Source organism: Neolamprologus multifasciatus, chromosome 18 (genome assembly GCF_963576455.1).
Source record: "Neolamprologus multifasciatus chromosome 18, fNeoMul1.2, whole genome shotgun sequence".
Classification (NCBI taxonomy): Eukaryota; Metazoa; Chordata; class Actinopteri; order Cichliformes; family Cichlidae; genus Neolamprologus; species Neolamprologus multifasciatus.
The window spans coordinates 9514605-9529292 of record NC_140456.1 but is presented as its reverse complement, the minus strand read 5'-3'; the positions used below and the strand labels follow the sequence as shown (position 1 = coordinate 9529292).

Genomic DNA, 14688 nt, shown 5'->3' with positions numbered 1-14688 from the left:
TCACTCCCTTTTCCGCTTGTATATATACGGACGTGGTGGTTAAGATTTAGGTCCACCAGTTTAGCGGCTACACATACATGAAGCAAAAAAAAAAACAGCATTGCTGGTGTCTGATGTACATAACTAAAATGATTGTGTATAGGTCATAGTCAGCTATGCTCATGTGGAATTGTTTGTTTAGACTGTAAGACTTGCAAGACTTGAAACTGCAATTGAGGTTTTACTGATACTATGTTAACCTCAGCTGCATCCTACCGAAACTCTAACATCACATTATCAGCAAGTCTGTACATTTGTAACAAATCTACAAAACGCAGCTTTGCTAACATGATCATTTGTCTTTGGTCCAGTCATAAACGGGTGGGATCTAGTTTGATGTCTTTGTTTCTCTTTGATGCCATTTCAAACACTGACACATGTCAAAGATACATTTGTATTGCTTAAAACACTCATAACTTTACTCATCTTAAAATATGGCTAACGCCTCTTTAAAATTTATTTATTTTTTCTCCGTGAAACATTTTTAATAAAAAGTAACAACTGTTCATTTAACCAACCAAGAAAAGAAAAGTTTTACTAGCCCCAGAGGTGTGGTTTATCAAAATGTTACTCTGCTTCCTTCACTGCTCAGTTGGAAGAATGATGTCTTGTAGTTTAGTGCTACTTCCTTTTTCTCTGCTCTACATAATAACAGTACAAGGTAAGAACTCGCTCTGTTTTTATAACTATTGTTTTGTTGCCTTTAAAAATCTTTTGGTAATACAAAATGCTATGTTTGTAGTGATGCTGGTATTTTTAGTCACGATGCTGATAAAATTCAATATTATACAGTAGGGCTGCACGATTTTGCATAAAATGAGAATCACGAGAATCTCATTTCTGTACACGTGATCTCATTTTAGAACTGCGATCACGATTCTCTCACGATTTTCTTTTCCAGTATAAATATTTATTGCGCTTATTAACTGCACATCAACTTCGTAACAGTTGAGACTGAACATAAAAACAATAAATAAACATAAAAACAACAAATGTCTCACATTTTGTCAGTGCTGCAAAATGTTGTACTGCTTGAAATTCCGTCTCCACCGTTGCTCGACACTGCGTGTATAGAGCAGGTAGTGCAACAATAGAAAAATAGTTGCGGGACGGCACTGTGTAGCGTTTGTCTAGGGTGTTGATCATTTTCCTAAACCCCTCGTTTTGCACAGTGTTGATGCGAGCCATATCTTTGGTCAGGTGATAAGTAATAGCCTCCGTAATTTCTTTGTGCCTGCGGGAGTTCGACGGGTATAGGGAAGCGCTGTATAAGGTTCCCGTTATTGATGTTTGGGTGGTTGACCGGGACTCATTTTCTCCAGTCACTTTCTCGTTATCCCTGACGTCTTCTCCGTTGTTTTTCCCCAGCCAATTCTAGCAGCCAGCTTCTGTATCACGTGGTATAAGGCTCCGCCCTTGTCATTTGTTGAGCAGGAAGAGTGAGCGCTTGTTTTCATGCAGATTACGTCCCGGATCAAAATGCGGTGCAATCGTCGTCGTCTATTTTTATTTATTTATTTTTTCTTTAAATCGTTGTCATTTGGAAATGAGATCGCACATAAGTATGAATTGAGATCGCGATTTTCTAACGATTAATCGTGCAGCCCTATTATACAGTTAAATGTAGTTTACACTGAGATGTTCAGTTAGTAGTGTGAATATCTGCTACAATCGTAGTCAGTGATCCAAAGTCATAGTGAAAGTTATCCGTCAAAAAGACTTCAAATACAACAAGACATGCAGACTGGGGAAACCAAGGATCAAACCACCAACCTTCCAGTCAGTAGATTTGCTCTACCACCTGGGCCACAGCCACCCCATTTTAAGGTGTGATGAGACCTGGTCATTTAGCATTTTCATGTGTGAGAAGAAGGATTTTAAACTAAATTTGTAATTTAAGAGGAAGGCAAAGAAGAGACACTAATATAGAAAAAATATAACCTCTCCTTTTAGTTTGTGTTGGTGCAATGTTTTGTACTAATTGAAGCCTTCTCAGGGAGCTTTTAGAAGAACTTGATAAAGAATTGCAATAGTCCATCATAGAAGTAACAAATACATGAAAGGTTTTTTAGCATCACTCTGAAACAGGAGATGTGTTTGAAAAGCTACTTCCTATCTCCTTTTCTTGACCAAGGAAACTAAGGAGAGGCGGGTAGGAGAATTCATAAGTAGAGAGCAGTATATAAATAGTTATATCAGAGTTTTCTCCTTCAGTCTGTCCTTCATGCATCCTCATCAGGTCTGCTTAATTTTTAGTCAGTAATTTGTGCTGCTTATGCCAGAATGCTGGTTGTTACCTAAATGTACTGAATCTTACACATGTTAAATGGACTGGTTCTCATACAGCTCTTTTCTACTCTGAGAACTCAAAGCACATTATACTATTTGCCTCATTCACCCGTTCATACCAATGACTGTTTTCTACAGTCATTGGTTTATACTAGCATTTTTTTCTATGACTTTCTATGTAAGTGCTTCTGTAACATTCACACAGACTCATCACAGAAAAACTTGGTGGGTTAGTATCTTACCCAATAATATTTGGCACGCAGACTGGTGCAAACAGGAATAAGACACTAACCTTCCGATTAGTATGTGACCTGTCTGTCGCCACAGCCACCGTTCTCCTTAAATTACGGCTACACTTTGATTATAGATCATAATCTCAGTGTGGAGATCTTACATAAATCTTTATCCAACAAGAACTGGACAAAAAGCAGTATTTATTCAACATGCTGTTATTAAAAATTCATAGCATTTAGCAAATTATGGCATGAAACGGAAAATGCAGTTATAGGTAATGTTTGCATAATCTGAGCCACTTTGCTAAAGGAAGTAATAAAGGAAGTGCTGAAGCTCTGTTCCTTAGAATATGAACAAACAGTTCTTATTATGTCCACCACACTTGTAAATCAGGATTTGTATATGTAAAAAGAATTTGTGCATGTGTAAAAAAGATTTGTGTGTGGACTTAGCCAAAAAATACGTGTGAAACTCTGCACTCAACTTTCAAGTTACAAGTACGATTTTTGACCCTATTTTTCTTCCTTTCATCTGATCGGCCAATGTCATGTCAATCACAAATTTAACTATCCAATCAGAGAACAGATAGGTTTGGCTATTGGAGGGGTGCTTTATGGAGCTTCTTGAAGGGAATAAATGCCCTTTTACATGCCAGCCCAGCATTTTCCTTCATCACCAGGAAGTGATTGTGGAAATGACAGTCTTCACTAGTGGGGATAGTTACAAAGCTTTCTTCAGATACATGTTTTTATTGAACATTTGAAGAACCAGCAAAAAAACCCAGAAACTCTTGGGATGCACCTGCTCCTTGTCGTTTCAGAGATGGAAACGACAAGGAGCAGGTGCATCTAGTACAGGTAGAGCTGCTGCCTAGGACCTGCAGTTCAAAAACCCCCCCCTCCGACAGCCAAACCCATCTGTTCTCAGCCATAAACTTTCACTGAATATTTAATAACCCATGTATAACAGTTTTCTTCTTTGGTGTGCATGAAATTATTTTTAATATTTTTTGTTTATGACGGTTTCTGAGGGGATGGGGTGTTGCTGGGTATTTCATGAGGAGATGTGTAAGACCGCATCTGTGCTTCCTGGTCTCAATCCTGGATAGATATGTTTTGGGTGGTTTGATATATTCATTCATAGTTATTAAAGGTCCACCACCACTGTGAGATGGAGCCTGTAATTCCAAAACAACCAGGCTTCCCACAAAAAGTTTATCTGCTATATGAAGCCCACACCATTTTCTAGACACCACAGACAAAAAGCAGTTGGATGTGACTAAACAATAATAAAAATAATCAAATAAATAAATAATAAAAAAGTTGCATTTGATTTAGGAGGACTGCAGTTGCATGTTTACTATTCTGATATTAAGCATGGTCAGTTCTGAATTTTTCTGGAATATTCTTTTAGTTTTTGCAGTGTGATTTATTTCTTGTATGTAGTCCTCTGAGTATGATATTGCTGCGTTGGTGTTTATCTTTGCCTTTAGTCCTCGGTTCCACATTAGAAGATGCTAATTATCCCAGTCTTGTTTCCCTGTTTTATCTTCTGACTGTGTCAAGTTCAGTGTCCAGGTCAGTGTTTGTCATTTCCTGCTTTATTTTGGTGACCTTATGTCTCTTATGTTGTTTTGGTTCAGTTCAAATTCCGGTGTCTAATTACTATTGATCAGTTTCAGATGTTGTCTCAGTTGTTGCCTTTTTCTTAATTATCCTGTGTGTATACAATGTGTCTCAGTCTCCTTTTGTGCTGTGTTGATTCTGTCTTTAGTCATTAGTTTGCCTTGTTTTTTCCAACCAGCATCAATTTGTATTTTGTTTAATTGCAGCAATAAAGCTGCTTTTTAGCTTACCTCTCTTTTTTTTTTTTTGTTCTTTTAGGGCTCCAGCCTTTGTTTCTGCTGCATGGAAAAGACTTACACCTGGATGTAGAGAAATTTGTTAAACTTGACAAAAAGACTGATTTGCTCTGGAAATTTAATTACAGTAACAATATTGCTAAACATGTTTTTAATACTGATCCAGTCGTGTTTGACAATTATGAAGGAAGGGCTGAGTTGTTTGGACAAAATGACTCTTTGCTAGTGAGGAATGTACAACACAATGACAGTGGGGATTATACTGCAGTAACAATCAGCGGAAAAGAGCAAAAGGTAGCTGAATATAAGGTCATAGTTCAAGGTAGGTTTCTCTTTTCATTGTTTTAAAATGTTCACACATCATAGACATGTTTTTAATACTTTCACACCTGTTGTTCCCCAGATTCAGTGACTCCTGCTGACCTGACAGTGGAGTCTGTGTCCAAGAGCTCAGACTCCTGTAACCTAACTGTGACCTGCAGCACAGTGGACTTTAACATCAGCAGTAGTTTCAGATGTGATGGTAAAAACTGCTCTCATGCAGAAGAAAAGGATTTGAAGGCCACAAATTTTTTTTCCTCTTTAAGTTTTTACCTGCAGCAAGACACCATTTTCTGTAATCACAGCAACCAAGTGAGCTGGAATCAAACCATGAAGGTGCTCAAATCTTACTGTGAAACAAAGACAGGTGAGAATAACGGTCATAGTAATGAACTTAAAAAAAAGAAAGAAATAACCACATTTTAAAGGCCTTGCTGTGTGATGTTTGCATGTTGTCCCCATGTCTAACTACATGTCTTTGGATTGTGGGAGAAAGCATCCACAATCCAGTCCAAAGACTTGCAGTCAGTGGGGTTAAGTGAACTGGTGATTGAATGTAGGCGTGAACTGACTGTAAATGGTAAATGGTTCTTTTTAAAGAACTTGTTTAACCAAACTGTCACAACCATATGTGTATGTGTGTGTGTGTGTGTGTGTGTGTGTGTGTGTGTATATATATGTATGCCATTACTCTACTGATCACTTAAATATTTGCTGCAGTTGTAAATCTTTTGTTTTTTGTTTTTATGCAAATAAATCCCAGTACTTAACCTGGTTAGAATCACTGTGATATAATAATTTGATTTCTTCACAGTTCCCAGTGGAGCCACCATAATTGCAGCTTCGATTTCTGTTCTCTTGTTGACTCTCTTCATTACCCTTTGCTTCATCATGAACTGTAAGTTCCAATGTTGTTTTTCTTTTTTCAGAAAAATTAGTGAATTGCTGCTACTTCAAGTACACAAAATTACATCTTGTATTGAAGCGCACACACTTCATTTTAGTTAGTTTTAGTTGCTATGTTTAGCTTCAATATGATATTCACACCAGGATTTTGGAGTTTAGAGTTGCAGCCAGACTTCAGCGAAGACCCTCAAATCAGAGTTCGACCATCTTCAAAAAATAGCTCCCAGACTGTTGGTCAACAGTCAGTGAGGTTTAATGTGTGTATGATACAGAGGAAGTCAGTGACCTGCCATTGTGGCCATCCTCTTGGGCTCCGTCACTTACATGTGTCCCCGAGCCAGAAGCTTCTACTGGGGAGTATCTATTTTCTACTGTAATTATGCCCATTCATTCAAATCATGGCTCCACAAGATGGCACTTTCTTCTCAAACACTGTTTAAATACAACAAATTTGTATAAAAGCTTTGTAGGGCAGGCACAAAAGCTTTATACAGTTATCTTTTGCTTTGTGTCCTTGTGCACACCAGCATTGTCTGAGGGGGGGAAAAAAACAAAGCAAAAACATTTGAACAGAAAACATTGTTTTTATTAGCTTTAAGAGGTCGTGTAATGTTGGTTGCAGCAATTCAAAGGCAGTCTTGACTTCCACAACTGTCTCAGTTTGCCAAGGCAAACTGTGTGGAGTGTGAAGAGTGACCCAGGTGCAGACATTCTAAAACTCAAAGTTAACTGATGATGAGCCGTTTATTAAGGCAGACAGAACAGTACAAAATAAAAGGGCAAAAACAATGCAAACTAAGCAATAACCTAAACTGGGTAAGCTAGAAAGGAAACACAAACTATGAAAACCCCTGGCAAATATAAAAACAAACAAAACTCTAAACATGGCAATGATGATGAGGATATACGAAAACCTGAACGCAGGTCATGGCATGGGAACAACACAGACGATCTGACAAAGACTGAATGAGAAGGCACAGACTAAATACACACAGGACGCTAATGAGAGAAGTGGGAACACATGGGGGAACAGATGACACACATGAACATAACGACATCACAGTGGAAGAGTAAAACTAATGATGAACACAGGAACACAAGACCTCTTCAAAATAAAACAGGAAACATAAGACGCAGCCATGACAACGTAAGACAGACATGAAACACATGAAGGGCAAGGGAGACTTAACAGGGGTGGAAGACACAAGTGGAATCTAATAACAAAGAACTATAACAACCTAGGCATGATAAAAATGAACTTAGAAAACCTGAAGGGCTTAAACATAAAACAACTAAAACTCAAAACTCTGGGTCACAAGACCCAGGATCGTGACAACAACCCATTAGAGACAATTGAAATTTGTATTATTTATGTAAAGATGTACGTTGTCTGTAAATATATCATAAATATACCTCAAACTACTCAAAATTTATATAAAATGAAAAATGCCAGTGTTAAATTGATATGTAGTGTATATTCTGTGACTATGTGGGGGTTACAGTGTAGTTATTACAATAGTATGCTGCTGTTCTTGTTGCTTTTAATGGGTGACTCTGACAGGTTCCATAGGCATGTTTTTTACACTGAATAAAAGCTGTAAAAATATAAAAATCACTTTGACTGCAAAGAGGGATGAGGGTTTTTTCTTCTTTTTTGGGCAGACTGATCTGTTTAGTCTACTGACAAAACAGGGTTGTATCAAAGTTCTATGTAAATAGCATGAGTTAACAAAGAAAATCGGGAATAAATGTTATTGTATTAGTCCACTATATCACTTCTGTTACAGTAAGATTGTTTCTTTATGTACAAAAAAAATCACCTTGTAGAAGATGTAAATGTAACACTTTAATAAGGAAATATAATTTCCCCAGTAAAATCTAAATTTCAAGCAAGTCAACCTATATTTTCTATGACTGACTTACAGGTAAAAGTAAAAGAGGGGACCAGGAAAATACTATATATGCGGTTCCTGAGGTAAGCATAATAGATTTTTTTTTTTTTTTTTTTTTTTTTTTAAAGAAGAAGAAACTCTCCCACTCTGCTAGTCAAACTGTAGGTACAAATGGTTTAATTTTGAGTAATTCAATTATTAAGAAACATTTTTTATTAAAATGTCCTTTCTTATTTTAAACTGGACTGAAATCCAGGCCATCCAGCTATATACGTGAGCAAACACTGTTTCACAAACTACCTTCTAAAATCAACACCATCTCCTTTCTACACCAACTGTTCCATCTAGTCTGCTGATGCAGATCCAACCTTATGCTTCTTCTTGCCACATTTAGACATCACTGTTTGTGATATTTTCTTCCTGGGTTATTATTGTGTAAACATGTAAGATAAATATTACATTTTCCTAACAAAGCACTTTTGATTTATTTCCAGGACATCATTCTAGGCCAGACTCAAAATCAGACTCCCTTAGGACATCACTCATGTCATTCTCCAACATCTACGTATGCTTTGGTGAAGTTTCACACTGGACAAAAATCCACTAAGACTGAAAACATCCCTCAGCCAGAGACGGTGTATGCTCAGGTTGACAGAGCTGACAAAGCCCAATTCTACAGTCCAACAACAAACACCCAAACCTGAAGAAAACCAGTAACTGTATTTATAATGATCAACAGAGTTCACTGATGTACCATGTGTGCAAAATGTGGATGTTCATGTTACTGTGAGGGAAACATGTTAATCAGAAGGGATGTGGATCTGTTCACTCACATGTAGCTCACTTTAGACACAAAGGTTTGGTTGCTGAATGATATTGTGGTCTATCTTAAAGGTAGCTGGATATTTCTCTTAATTTGAATTAACAGAGCTAGTTAACCCAATATTTATTCTTTCCAAGTCTTGTTTTTGAGAAAATGAAATAGGCACAGAGTTTACAGACATACCAACAAAAAAGTTAGAGTCAGCTTAGAACCAATGAGTGTATGTAGCTGCAGACTATTGTGAAATATCTGCAATTTTTGTGTGTTCTGTTATTACACTAATAATCATACTAATATATGTTTTCTCTTTAATCTCTTTATTAACTTATAGATAGATATAACGTCATAGATAATGACATAGACAATAAAATGGAGTTAATCTGCACTGGTCACTCCACTTTATTGTTATTGATATTTATATTTAAAAAGTGCAATACTGTAATTTTCTGCTGCTCATTCCTGTGCAATATCCCATCTGCCCATTAAACTTGAAACCATTCAAAGGCAGATAAGGTGACATCACTTTTATCACACTGTGCAGCACACCTAATCATACAGATAAATAGACTGTTCTAATAAATTACCAATGGCCATTTTTCCAGACTTAGAAAAAAATGTCACATGGTTGTAAAAAAACAGTAGCCATATGTGTGTAGTCTGTATGAGCTTGTGTGCAGTTGTGGCAGTGATGGAGAAAACAGAAGAGCAATTTTTTTCTGTTTTTTTTTTGTTTGTCTAGTCAGATTGACTGCTGTAATGATGTGTTTTCTTTGTAGAGGTTGAAACAATAAAGAGATGAACACTAAGTCAGTTTGGAAGACTTTAATACATGTAGGTGGATTCCTCTTACATGCAAAAAGGAAGAACAACAAGACACTGTTAACTACAGTATATATAGTGTCCATGTCCCACAGATCTTTCTGTCCTCTAGAAAGAGGCCTCTTTGTCCCTACATATTGGCACCTGTATGATGACCCATATCCCCTAAAGGTCACTGATCACATTCTTCCCACTTAACTTTGGATGTCTGTAAATGCACCTGAAAGCATATGTCACATGAACCACATTGAACCAGGTGACACTGACACTAATTATAAGTGCATAGGTGTGTGTGTGTGTGTGTGTGTGTATACTTCTCAATTTCATTTGTTTCTTCACAGACGTGAGACGACCCTCTGTGTTCTTTTTGATCAGCTGTGGTTTTCTCCTTGAACTCTCCCATGGAGGTCATTTTTTCCCCAGTCTCTGTTTTGTTGAATCATGAACTCTGACCTTTAAAGAGACATATGAAGCTTGGAGATCTTTAATGTTGTTCTAGGTTCTTTTGTGACCTCTTTACTCCTGGTCAGTGCACTCTTACAGTAATATTGGTCGGCTGGTCACTCCTGGGAAGCACTGCTCCAAGTTTTCTCCATTTGTGTAAAATGGCTCTCACTTTGGTTCATCTAGTCTCAAAGTATTAAAATGGCTTAGTAACCCTTTCCACACTGATAGATATCAGTGACTATGCTTCTCAGGTGTGTCTTTAGATCGTGGCATGGTTTGTTGCTTTTTGAGATCTTAGCCTGCTTCAGTTTGGCAGACAGCTTCTCTTTAAGTGAATCAACAGTTCTGCCAGTAATCAGGCCTGAGTGTGTTTAGTAACACTGAATTTAGCTTTCCAAGAATTGCATTTGATTAGGAGCACCTGGCTACTACTTAACCTCTTAATTCTTATAGAGGCAGTAAGCGTAGTTTTTTTTACATGAATATATACTTGATATTTCGAAGAAGTGTGACTTCAACATTTACAATTTACACCCTGGTAACATTCATGTGACTTTAAATGGAGGAAGTAAAAGTGTTTTTACACATAGAGTCAAAGCTTTCTTTTTGACATGACTGTATATGTTTTTATTTTTCAAAAGTCTTAAGTCACCCCTTATTTCTTCATATTTTGCTTGTAAAATGAAGTAATAGGTGCAGCATTTTATTGAAACCTGTGCAAGTATAATGTATTGATTTAAACATAAATAAACATGTTATTTTTTGTCTCACCACTTTTTGTTATCAACTCAACTTGGCAAGGATAAAGGACATTCAAAGCTCTTCTTTGGATGTTGTCTGCCTTTTGTTCCATTCTCCATAAAGATGATCCCACAGTGCTTCAAAAACATTGAGATGCAGCCTCTGGGGAGGTCAGTCATGACTGAATATTCTGGATTTTTTTCTCTCCCTTTATCCTTTTACTGCATTAGGAGTCTTGTTTTGGTCATTGCCATGCAGACACTCACCATTGTACCACTCTTCTGACCTCCTCTGTACAAAGTGATGACTATTTAAACTAAGATTTTCTAACTTGTATTGATCATTCCATAAGATTTGTTGCCACTGATCTTTAGCTCAGTTCTTGTGTATTTTGTCATACCTGTGCCTTTTCTCTCTGTTTCCCTTACCCTATGAATGGCTTCTTTATAACATCCTTTCTACTCAGGCCACTTCTGTTGAAGCCTCAGAGAACAGTAGATGGATTATCTGAAAGGCCAGTTGCGTCTCTCAGGTCCTGTGTCAGGTCTTTGCTGTACCCATTTCATAAGGACATTGCTTTCAGATACTGCGCATCTGCTGTAGATAGTTTTTAGGTCTGACACTTCTTTTGTCCTTCAGATCTTCAAATTCCACACCATGCTGAAATATCTCAGGTTTCTGGCGGTTCTTAGGTAATCCCTGTTCAAAAATACAAATTGATGCCTATCATACTGTGTTTTAATGATATTTTTCATAGAGACTAAAGAGATATGAAAAAATTATGTTTTTGTGCCTGTTTTTCAGTTATGTGTCAACACAACACTTGTTCATCCCTCGAACTAGATGCCTTTTATATACTTGAATTATTCACAAGTCAAGTATTAAGTAGCTTAACTAAATTTAAAGCAAGAAAAGAAAGGATATCCTCTGAAAATGTTGAGGTAGAAGGACTGGTCTGAAAATGAAAAACAAACTAGTGTCAAATTATGACACTACAACCTTCCATCCTAAATTGTCCTACAATTTAATTTTGTTATTTATTTTCATACCTTTTCCCTCAGAGCAAAACAACAGTGCCACTATCTGAAAAAAAGGATGCGAGGCTTTATCTTTTATGTTTCCAAAAAACATAATAATACAAAATAATACAAATTTCAATCTCTTAAACCTGCTTTCTATTGAAAAAAAACTCTTTTTTGTTGTTATTTGTTATTACATGAAATCCTTAAAACAATTTAAAATGATATACACTTACAAAAACATTCTTATACATGCATTAAAACATTTGGTTTACAAATTGAGTATATTATTACTGTTATTGTTTTTCAGTGTAATTTAACTGAGAATTAGAAGATAACTTTTGTGATATGAATGGTTATTCACACATTTTATCATTTTATTCTATAACCTCTCACATTTTGTCAATGTGATTGCATTACAGTAATGATGACAGTACTGAGTTTGACAGCGTGGGAAACAGGTAATGAAATAAAGGACAGACTAGCAGCCGGACAGCCAGGAAAGCAGACGGATGAATGATTACAGAGCTTCCTTATTGAAGCTTCTATTTCACGACCCACAGAAACTCCCCTTTCCCTCAAACGTTTTCACTGTTTACCGACAGAATTATTAGCTCCACCCTGACATCTGATGGAGACATCGGAAAATAACCGTGGATGCACATCCTGGATTACTCTTTTTGACTCCTCTCTTAGTCCGTCCCACGGAGGAAAGCGGGGGAATGATATGAGGATGAACAAGGACTAAGTTGCAGTAATTCCTCATCCTGTTTTACAGGGAGTGGCTCATTTTTCCAGACGCATAGAGTTTTTTGGAGCTGTTTTATGCCCGTGTTCATGTAAAATACAAGGTAAGGATGAATTTGTATACTAATAAGTTATGCTAATACGTTTTTGTAGCTGTATATTTATTTTGAAATCTAGGTGACTACACGTAAGACATACTACAGATAAATAAATAAATAAATAAAAGTGGAGCGTTATTAAAGCTGTAATATGTGTAGGAATAGAAACTTTATTTCATCCTAAATTATAATTGTTTTACTCAGTTTGAAGATCTGTTTTGTAAAACACAAGCAGAAAAAAAACAAAAACAAAGAAAGGAAATGAAAAAATAGCTGTTGCAGATTTGAAAGAAAATTTGTATAGTCAGGGGTTTTAGTGGGATTTAGCAACTAACATAATGCTCAACTATAGTGGTTCAGTGTGGAGAAAAGAATCATGTAGCAATAAATCCAATTTATTTCTGTGGGGTCAGCTGAGTTGTGCTGCTGCTTCATAATTTACTGTTCTTCGTGGATATCTAACTCCCGAGCAGTATAAAGCTGACATCAAGGTGGAATTCAGTGTGACCCTATGAATTCAAATTAATCTCTGCTGCTCATGAAGTAACCTAACAATGACCATGAACAACACAGCTTCTGTTCCACCAGTTAAACGTATTTCCTTAAACTGTAACAGACTAATCACTTTTGTGCTAAACTGCCCAGTATTTTCATGGACCCTTTGAAAAACACAGTTAATGTACTTCAGATAGATTCAAATCGATAGAAAATAACGGTTGAATCAAAGGAATGTGTCAGAGTTACATTTTATGACTGTCATTTATGCCTTGAAACATATACTCATATATGCTTAGAGATATATAATCAGTTGCAGAATGATAGAATGTCTGATCCTTAATAGTCTGCAAAGGCTTTGTGTACCATAAAAAAGAGGAGTACGTTCACTCCTCTTTTCCTGAGTGTTCTGGCATACCACACATGTCCTAAACTAAGGTCATGAGAGAGGTCGTACCTTCTCTTTCTGATATATGGTATGGTAAACACATCTGTAAGTGTATAAGTACCTTTTGTTTAGGTGAACTGCTGGACTTCCAGGCCCCTCAGATTTTTGGGAGTCATTCACAGGGTCACATCTTGACCCACCCACCCACACACACACACGTATGCCTGTGTAAGATGTCATATTTTAATTATCCATGAATATTCATGTAACCTCAATAAAGAGCAGTGTTACGGGGGAGCTGACTGAGAGTGACTGGGGTTTGAGCGGCAGGAACAGCGCTCGTCTCGGTCGTCTCCCTCTCCCTCGTGCACGAGATCACACAGAGAGCTCTGGTGTCTGGTGTGTGCTTTTGCCATTGTAGTAGAATCGTCTCAGCTGTTCCAGCATTAGGTTTGTGCCTAGACAGACCTATCAGAATGAAACTCCAGTGTTTGCAGATAGGATGTGTACTGTAATGATTTTGTGCTTTGCAGTCTTTTATTATAATAGATTTAAATCCTGAAATGGCTTTTGTGAAATTATTTTAAAATAGTCCATATCTATGTCAAATGTCTAAATTAATTAATGACATGTTCCATGTCTCCCCAGCCCGTCATGTTTCTCGTTTTCTCTGTGTCCCTCTCGCTCTCTCTCCTTCAGTGTCTCTCGCTTCCTCTCTTTCTCCCTCTGTGTCTTGTCTCTCTTAAGTGTTTCCATGTTTCTTTCTTTGTGTCTCCCCATCCGTTCAGTCTTGTTCGCATATGCATTCCTTCTTCCCAGCCCCTGTGTCAAGCTGCGTGTCTTAATGTTTTCTGTTTTATTTGGACAGTCTCTCGTCTCATGTCCAGTGTGTTTAGTTTTGCTTTCCTTGTATCGTCATGTCCATTCGTCCCAGCTGTGTTCCCATGTGTTTCCACTCTCCCTAATCACACTTGTGTGTGTGTGTGTGTGTGTGTGTGTGTATATATATATTGTGTGAGGGTTTTTTTTTTTTTGTTGTTTTTGTGGAACATTATTTTGAAATTATTCAATCATTTGTGGACAGTTTTCTGCCAACCTATCTTTTCTCCTGAGAAACTCTGCCTCTCTAAGTTTTACTTTTTACACTTAATCATGTTACTGACTTGTTGCCAACAAACCTAATTAGTTGCAAAATGTTCCTCCAGCTGTTTTTTTAGTATCCCTCAGACACCATTGTCTTTCTCGAGGAGACTTGCCCGGTTCTAACTGCTTTTAGTCTGCCAAATGTCAATCCTAAATTATCTTCAGCACAACCACATGTGTATATATTTTTGCATATTTTTTTTTTTTACCACTCATTGGGCTAGACCAGGGGTCAGCAACCTTTAACACCTAAAGAGCCACTTGGACCCGGTTTCCACGCAAAAGAAAACACTGGGAGCCGCAAATACTTTTTGACATCTAAAATGAAGATAACACTGTATATATTGTTTTTTACCTTTATGCTTTGTGTGAACAACTAAGGTGTGTTGCTTATGAAATCCATGAAGTGCTACAGAGAAAATTACA

General features: G+C 37.1%; 1 protein-coding gene across 1 annotated transcript; it reads left to right on the top strand.

The window, feature by feature from the left end:
• The first annotated feature begins 589 nt into the window (after positions 1-589).
• On the top strand, positions 590-11540 carry LOC146497327 (uncharacterized). The gene is made up of 6 exons (XM_085141491.1): positions 590-700; positions 4446-4745; positions 4827-5111; positions 5559-5642; positions 7576-7625; positions 8037-11540. The coding sequence occupies exons 1-6, from the start codon at positions 604-606 to the stop codon at positions 8244-8246; spliced, it is 1026 nt and encodes a 341-aa protein (XP_084997617.1). The 5' UTR covers positions 590-603; the 3' UTR covers positions 8247-11540.
• Positions 11541-14688: the final 3148 nt, after the last annotated feature.

Excerpts from the sequence above, each read along its gene's own strand:
- LOC146497327 (XM_085141491.1), top strand. The coding sequence starts at position 604 with ATGTTACTCTGCTTCCTTCACTGCTCAGTTGGAAGAATGATGTCTTGT. Across the intron at positions 701-4,445 it reads CTACATAATAACAGTACAAG|GGCTCCAGCCTTTGTTTCTG; the intron begins GTAAGAACTCGC and ends TTGTTCTTTTAG. Across the intron at positions 5,643-7,575 it reads CCTTTGCTTCATCATGAACT|GTAAAAGTAAAAGAGGGGAC; the intron begins GTAAGTTCCAAT and ends ACTGACTTACAG.